The sequence below is a fragment of the Vigna angularis genome, chromosome 1 (assembly GCF_016808095.1).
Source record: "Vigna angularis cultivar LongXiaoDou No.4 chromosome 1, ASM1680809v1, whole genome shotgun sequence".
Taxonomy (NCBI): domain Eukaryota; kingdom Viridiplantae; phylum Streptophyta; class Magnoliopsida; order Fabales; family Fabaceae; genus Vigna; species Vigna angularis.
This window is the reverse complement of record NC_068970.1, coordinates 3,537,533-3,545,975: the sequence shown is the minus strand read 5'-3', so window position 1 is coordinate 3,545,975 and position 8,443 is coordinate 3,537,533. Positions and strand designations below refer to the sequence as shown.

The following is an 8,443-nucleotide window of genomic DNA, read 5'->3' as shown; positions in this document are numbered from 1 at the left end:
TTGTCTTAATGTAGTTTTGTTAAAAAAAGGGTCATTGTGTCAATTTTATTAAAGTTATTATAATGACTATTATTTGTGTTTTTTTGGTTGTTGATTCTCTTAGTTCAAATTCCCTCACTCATCTCAAAATTGTTGTTTCTAAATCCTTCCATTTATCTCACATAACTATAAATTTTTTTATTAAATTACAACTAAATTTAGAAATAAAAAAATAATTAATCATATATTATCTAAAGTCTATTTTATAAACTAAAAATTATTAATATTTAAAATAGTTTTTATTAATAATAAATCATTATAATAAAATTATAAATTAATATTAAATTAATTTCTGATATTATTGTCAAAGTTTCAATTACTTACTATTAAGATGTTTTAAATAATGTTAAACAACAAGATCTTAATCTACAAATCAAATATAATATTTTGTTAATAATATAAATTATTTAAAATATTAATAATTTTTAGTTTATAAAATTATCTATAATTTAATCAATATAATATCTAATTTAATCAATTTTAAAAAAAATAAACATATTAAATAGTCTACGAGAAAACTGTAAGGTCAATCCAGTAACAATGTTGGTGTAAGGGGAGTGTTAATGTACTGGTGTAGAGTATAGTGTGATAGTGTGAAAACACTGACAGAGTTTCTCTTTGTCTTGTCTGTTTTCAATGATAAAATGACGAAAACGATTTTTTTTTTTAATAAACTTTTCCTGTAAATGTGCGATAAAATGAAACCTTTCAAAATTTAATAAATATTAATAGATTCTCTCAGTGCATAATCGATATAATTAAATATATTATTAAAATAATCCATTATATATATAAATCGATTTATATTTTATATTATAATAGAATAAATAATTGAAATAAAATAATAAGCTTAAAATATTTTATAAATTAATTTTCTTTAATATATTATTATTATTTTTTTTTGTTTTTTGAAATTTAAGAATATTTTATTTTATTTAAATCTAAAATTTATTTTCATTGTAATATTAAAGTATAAATTATTTTATATCAAATTATTTTAAAAATATTTTTTAAATATTATAAAAAATATTTATTATATCAATTTTATCTTCTACCAACTTTTAACTCTATTTTTCCTCAATTTAAATAACTTCAGTTTCCTATAAATATTTTTTCTTTTTCACTTTTTCAAATATCCAATCACTCTCTAATATTGAAATTTTGATGAAAAGTAAAATAATTTTCTAATACAAGTAAATTATCATAATTAAAAGCATAAATTGTGAACACATGTAAAACAAATATTGCACAATTTTTCACCTGTTAATAAAGTAATCTACGGTTATTTTTATCACAGTAGTAACACAATGTATCACAGTAAAATACAAAGTTAAGTGTGTTAAATAATGATAACGTGTATATAATTTTCATGGAGATTTGAAATACATTAGTAATTATATATAAAACAAAAAATTATTTGCATCCTCATTTTATGGATAAAAAATAACAATAAAAGCATAAAAAATAGTAACATATATGGATACTCAGTTAATATGAAAACAATAAAGTATAATATACTTTAATAATAATTTTTTTAACAATATTTTAATATCATTATTATTTTATGATTATTTTATGATTGGTTTATGTTAGAGTTTATGTTATTATTATTAACTGTGAAATAATTTATACTAATTATATGATAACATGTAAATAATATTAAAATATTATTAAAAAATATTGTTAAAGTATAATAAAGAATTTAACAAGTACATAGATTCCATATATTATTATCAGTATAGAAGATGTAAATGGAATGTTTTTCAAACTAAAAAAATTGAAAAAAATATTGGTAAGATTTTTCTGATGATATTTTCATGAAATTTGAGAAAAAAAATCCACAGGTGCTGGTATACTACTTCGTATCAATCTGCACCTTTTTATTTTGAGGGGAAAAAAAGCGTAGCACAAAAAACAATAAAAATTGTATAAACTTCAAGGAAAGGGAATTTCTATAATTCTCTCTATTAAACCAATTCATTAACTTTGCATGTATTTTAATATATCATTTGAAAATGGCTAGTTGTATTTTGCAATACAAACTTTGCTTTTATATATATTATTTAAATTTACTGCCACTATGCTAAGCAACTTACTAACTTACTCATTGACCTATCTCCAATATAAGAAAAAACAAAACATATATATATATATATATATATTTATTAAGAAAATACAATGAGAAATTCTTATTTCCCTTTTCTTCTATCTTGTTCCCTTATCTCCAATGACATCATTGTCGGTGGAACACTGCCAAATATATTATATATAATCAATTATTAAAGACAAACGTTGAATACCATATATTTCCACACATTTTCTCAAAAATCCGATGTTATTCATCGTAATTTGCTAAAAACATTAAAGTTTTTTTTTAATTATGTTACCAGGGTTTCAATTATTTTTCTCAATACAGATTTTAATATTATTAGTTGAAATTTATTAGATTATTAAATTAAGTGTGATTTCTACAACTTTTTATACTAATTTTGAAAAGTGTTATTGATATTTGTTCTTATTTATTTGATTAAAGACAAAAACCTGGTAGATAAGATCACTTTTGAGAAAACCTTAGGTGATACCTGTGTTTCCATTATCCTTAAAATTGAAATCTAAATTGATGATTAAGAAGAAGTTATAAATTTTGTGTCGCTTTAATCAATTATAAGGAGATGTTGGTAAAACAAATATTTAAAAATATAAGTTTTCTATTCGCAATAAAAGCAGGGGTGAAAAAGTAAATATACACCCATCTATTGTTATAATAATAATAATAATAAATAATGAAATATAAATTAGGAAACCCTTTGTATGTTTACATAGTAGAACTTCCTCCATTCCCTTTCATTTCACAAAGCCACAGTTTCTTTCTTTCTTTTCTTTTGCTTTTACTTGGCTCTGTTTAATTTTTTATTTGTCTTTCTTGCACTCACCGAAAACCGCCCTTTTCGAAGGCTAAGGGCTTTTCTTCTCTTCCTGTTAATGGTTAGGGTTTCCTAGGGGCGATATTGGAATGTTCCAGAAGCTCCCTCCTTCCTTCTTTCACCTTTTCAATTCCGTTATACAACGGGGTATCGTGCCAACCATGCATTGATTTTTTCTCCTTTTTTTTCCTTCAGGTGATTACCCTCTTTCTTTATGCTTTTTGTGTGTGTTGATTGATTCTCAGTTCTTTTATTCTGTTGTTGGAGTTGTTTTTATCCAACCAGTTGGGAATAGTGTTATTGCGAAGTGTAGGGATGAGGGTTTTTTTTGTGTGAGTATTTGATTGTTCGTTTGGGAGTGGGGGTTTTTGTTATCTAGGTTTAGGAAAGGGGTTTCTTTTATGGCGAAATTGATTGCTTATTAGATAAGTTAGTGAGCTGTTCACTATTTCAATGTCAAAAACGGCTTTGTTTTTCATTTAACAAGGTTTGCACTTTTGCAGTGTTTTTTTTTCCTGTAATGGTGATTGGTAGAGAATTGAGGAGTGATATTATTAACTTTTAGCCTTTTTAGTGTGCCGAGCTGTGGAATTGATCTCTTTTCAACCTGTTTGTCCTGGTGAGTTTTTTTGAGCTACTATAGGTCTGTTGTTTTGCCATATTCAGTTGTGATTTAGCCCAAATACTGATATTTTAGTGTGTGTTTGGAATTAAGGAAGATTCAACTACTGACACTTTGAACCGTCGGTATGGTTTTCCTTTCAGACCTGAACCTGATATGAATGTTTACTATGGTGATTGTGTATATTGTCAGGCAAAAGAACCTTAACAGTAACATTAACAGAGAGTCAGGGATTAATAATTCCTTTCTACAAGGTTGTTTGTGTGTATCTGTCTCTATTTTCATGGTATGATGCTTTTTGTTTCAGTTTGGGTCATGATTTCTTTGTAGTCCATTTGTTATGGGATTCACATTTGTTGTGATTAAGCATATTGATCCTGGATTTTTAAAGGCATCATGATCATTTTTGCATGCTTTAGATATTTTAATCCGGTACCAAGTGTAGTTTACTTAATATTAACCTTGGTTTCTTTCTAATGTGATTTTTCGGTATTTTTTTGGATTATTTTGTTTGCTACTAATACCTCATGTTTGGACTGTTTGCAGTGGTGGCAGTTCTGGTATGGAAATGTATGATGCTTCTGAAATTCGGAATGCAGATGCTTATTTGGTAATTTTATTGAATCTTTGTATTTTCTGTTATATATAATAATGTTTCCTTTGATGAATTGATATTATTGTATTATGTGAAATGTGTTTTTTTTTTATCTGAGTTAGTATGACCATAAATTGCTACTATTGGATTTTCAGATTGAAGGCACCGATTTAAACTCACATTTGACAAACCCAAATTTCGAACAATTTCAAGTCATGTTTAATGATGGAGCCCCTGAATTTGTTATTGATCAGAACTCATATTACCCTGCTGCCACCAATTATGGATATTATTGTACAGGTAAGATGAGAATGACTTACCCGGGATTTTTAGTTTATGATATATTTTGTATTTATCATATTGACCAGTTATTTATTATGGTTAGGATTTGAATCACCCAGAGAATGGGAGGACCACCATAGAATTTTTGGTGTAGATGGTCCTGATATTCAGTACGCGGTGAGTCTAGTTCTCTCCACCTCTGTGTGTTACATGCTGTGTAAACAGCTGATTTGTTTTTTCTTTATTGGCCAGGGTTCACAACATGAAAGTTTTCCATATGTATATTATACACCTAGCTATGGATATGCACAGTCTCCATACAATCCATACAATCCTTATATTCCTGGTGCAATGATTGGAGTTGATGGTTCACTTGGAGGAGCAAATCAATATTACTCTCTCCCCAATTATCAAAACCCCATTTCTTCACCTGCTTATATTCCTTTCGTTGTTCAACCAGACAATTTCCCTAATAGTTCTGTTGACTCATTGTTTGATACTAGTGCTTCTGTCGGTAGACCTGATGGAAAAGGTTTAAAACATAAGTTCAGCTTAGCTTCTGGTGCCTTTGCTAGGAACTCTTCAAAATCATTGTCAAATCCAACAAGTTCCTTGGCCAGGATACCAGAAGGGCCAAGAGATAATGCTGGGATAAAGAAAGACGTGACAAGTGGCAGTGGTTCTGGCAGGGGTTTTCTTAATCTGCCGTTGCCAGCTGTCCGTCAGGTATAACCCTACTCTTTTATTTTCATTCAAGTATTCTGAGCCAGTGAGGCCAGTTCTGCTTTTGACTTGTTTAGATGGGAAGCATCATATCTAATTCTAGCTGTGTTCCCTGGGAAGCTTAAACTCGCTCTTTTTTTATTGTTTTCGGAGGCTTGTTTCAATTATTGAGAAGTTTACTTTCTGTGTAAAAAAAATTAAATTTCTTGAATATGCTTCAATTTACCTCCCTATTTCATTTTATTTATTTCTACGAATTCTTATTGGAAACTTTAGACTGGCTCTTTTTATTATTGTTTTTGGAGACTTGTTTCAATTATTGAAAGTGTATTTGCTAAATTTTATTAGTTATGTTTATTTTTGTTTTTGTTGGTTTGGTAGGCCAGAAGCATTGATGCCTTAACCCATCCTGTAGATACTATTTCCAATGGAAACGTTTTGTCCCATCGTAAGAGTAGTGAATTTTCTGATTGTGGATCTATTGCTAATGGACAGTCTGCAGTTGCTAAACTGCGACCAAAGGCTCAAATGGCTAAAGGATGGAGTGATGTAAATGGAAGTTCTGATGTTTTAGGTGAGCTAAATCGGGGCCCAAGAATTAGTAATAGTAATTCAAAATACCACCTGGCTGTCAAAGCCTATACAAACAAAGGAGATGGCAATACACAAGACAACATAATCATTTATACTGATCAATATAACAGGGAAGATTTCCCTGTCAACATTGAAAATGCAAAGTATTTTGTTATAAAATCATACAGTGAAGATGACGTGCACAAAAGCATTAAATATAATGTCTGGTCATCAACACCTCATGGAAACAAGAAGCTGCAGAATGCCTATGAAGATGCTGCGAGAATATCTGCTGGAAAATCCGGAGGCTGCCCTATCTTTCTTTTCTTTTCTGTAAGTTTCATATAAAGATGCCTTCAATGAGTTTTAATTCTGTTTCCTTCTGATCTGCAAACCTAAACTTGTATTGCAGCCGTGATTTTCCCTTCTTTTAATCATGTTTTCTCTTACAATGTAGGTTAACGCAAGCGGTCAATTTTGTGGGGTTGCAGAGATGGTTGGTCCTGTTGACTTCAATAAGGACATGGACTTTTGGCAGCAAGATAAGTGGAGTGGAAACTTCCCTGTGAAGTGGCACATCATAAAAGATGTGCCAAATGCAAATTTTAGACACATTATACTAGAGAACAACGAGAACAAACCTGTTACTAATAGCAGAGACACACAAGAGGTATGCATATTATTTTAGCAGCTTCTTTACCAATGTTGAATTGACAAGCTCGCCCAACTACCTATAAGCATAATAAACTAACATTAGGATTTTTTTACCCTATTAAGAACTTTGAACATGTTTATTAAGGGTTGTTGAGTAAGCAGATCAGTACCACCCCACATGCTTAAATGTGATGAGGCTATTGGATTGCCATTTTATCATACTTCTATACTTGGTTGTCTTGATTGAAGTAATTAAGTGTTTTTTTTTTGGGAATTGCTGTTATTTCTACATTGTGTGGATTTGGTCTTGTTACAACGTGTAGATTTCATTGCTTTGTGCCTTTTTTATCCCTTGTTATTATATGAAACAGTTTTTTTTATCCTATTTCTCTTGTGCAGATAATGTATGGTAAAGGTTTGGAAATGCTGAAGATGTTCAAAAACCATAGTTTGAAGACATCTTTGCTTGATGACTTTATGTATTATGAAAATCGACAAAAGATCATGCAAGAAGAAAAGGCCAAATTGCTAATCAGAACTTTAGAAAATCCATTATCGTTACCTACATTGGAACCGCCTCGGAAGTTGAATTTTGTCTTTGACATCCCTCCTGTCAGTGTTGAGAAGAATTCAAAAACGGATGATGAGTTTGATAACTTAAAACAGACTTCAAGTAGTGGACATATTGTGTGTAGTTCTGATGTCACCAACATGGCACCTGTAGATGAAAAGAATGAGAAAGGTACTGTTGAGAAAGAAGATATCTCTTCTGTGTTTAAGATTGGTTCTGTCACTATTACCCCAAAACAAGTGGAGACTAAACCATCTTCCATTAGTGTCTCTAAGAAGGAACAACCTGATGTTTTCACGGTAGGCTCAATGCAAGTTAAAGTTAACGGATTTGCTAAGTCTTCTAGTTTTTTGAAGATCGGGAGTATCCCACTTGATCCGAGGAAAGTACAGCTGGACGGAGGCACTCGTGTTAAAAATGGATCTTAAAATTTGCGTATGCTTTGGATGTTTGGGAAAATACTGATTAATGTCTACTTTATTGTTCATTGTCAGGAAGTTAAGTTGGTTTTCTATTCAATCTTCGTATACTGTTTTTTTTATTCCGATGCCCTGCGGTGTTGAGTCAGAATGCTTTTAATGGAAATGTTGCTCTTGTATTTCGGCCTTTAGCAATCAATATACAAAGGATGTTTCTTCGTTGCAGATTTTCTTTCACTGACAACATTCTTGCAAAATCTTCTATTGGGTAATTAATACGTTAATGTTGCTATGGTTTGAACTTTGCAATTATTGTATTCTGTTTCCGGGCTAGTTTGATTTTGTAAGAGGAGAATTATGTCTTACGTTTTCTCTTTTAGTATGTCGAAGTTTACGGGTAAATTGTTGTGCAGAACCTAGAACTAGAAATTTGTTGCGGTGAAAGTTAATGATGATTTAAGGTTTTTGTTTTTTTGACTATGAACTGTGATAGTAGGCTATCTATTTATCAATTGTTGTACCTATGCATCTAGTCAGTAATCACGATTTGAGCTTTTCTCTATCTTAAAATAAACACTTAAAATCACTTTATGGTTTTGGATATTTCTTTTGGTAGATAAGGGATAGGGAACTCGACAGCGAAAAAATACGGATAAGTATCCATTTCTCTGATACACTATTGATTTACGAGGTTTTAAATGAGAGGAGGGATTTGTATTATTCAAGATTTGGGTTATAACGTGTACTTATGTATAATTATAGAATACCATTTAGGAACTAAATAGCTTAAATGAAGTTTGGAATTCGCTAAAAGAATGCGATAAAAAATAATGCTCTAATAAAAGTTGTTAGTTAAATTCTTATGCATATTGTTGACTACACAATTTGCTATTTAAAATGTTATCTGATGCCTTTAATAAAGTATATAAGATAATTAATATGATGTTAAAGTCAAAAGGATAAATTATATATTAAATTACAATCGATACAATTAAAAACAATATAGCTTACTAGTAAGAATTTTAAATTTCTCGTAACATA

General features: G+C 29.8%; 1 protein-coding gene across 7 annotated transcripts; it reads left to right on the top strand.

Annotated features, from left to right (window-relative positions):
• Window positions 1–2,836: 2,836 nt before the first annotated feature.
• LOC108318923 (YTH domain-containing protein ECT4) lies at window positions 2,837–7,627 on the top strand. 7 transcript variants are annotated; one of them, XM_052871766.1, is made up of 9 exons: window positions 2,837–3,158; window positions 3,538–3,582; window positions 4,132–4,195; window positions 4,336–4,480; window positions 4,566–4,639; window positions 4,715–5,188; window positions 5,681–6,091; window positions 6,216–6,428; window positions 6,812–7,627. In XM_052871766.1, exons 3-9 carry the CDS (start codon window positions 4,148–4,150, stop codon window positions 7,409–7,411), a joined length of 1,965 nt encoding a protein of 654 aa, XP_052727726.1. In that variant the 5' UTR covers window positions 2,837–3,158; window positions 3,538–3,582; window positions 4,132–4,147; the 3' UTR covers window positions 7,412–7,627. The 7 variants fall into 7 exon arrangements, with proteins under 7 accessions (XP_052727726.1, XP_017405413.1, XP_017405415.1 ...); XM_017549924.2 differs by having other exon boundaries at window positions 5,567–6,091; XM_017549926.2 differs by having other exon boundaries at window positions 3,529–3,582; window positions 5,567–6,091.
• Window positions 7,628–8,443: the final 816 nt, after the last annotated feature.

Coding starts and splice junctions, on each gene's coding strand:
- LOC108318923 (XM_017549932.2), top strand. CDS start 4,148: ATGGAAATGTATGATGCTTCTGAAATTCGGAATGCAGATGCTTATTTG. Junction 4,196..4,335: donor GGAATGCAGATGCTTATTTG/GTAATTTTATTG, acceptor TTGGATTTTCAG/ATTGAAGGCACCGATTTAAA. Junction 6,092..6,215: donor CTATCTTTCTTTTCTTTTCT/GTAAGTTTCATA, acceptor CTTACAATGTAG/GTTAACGCAAGCGGTCAATT.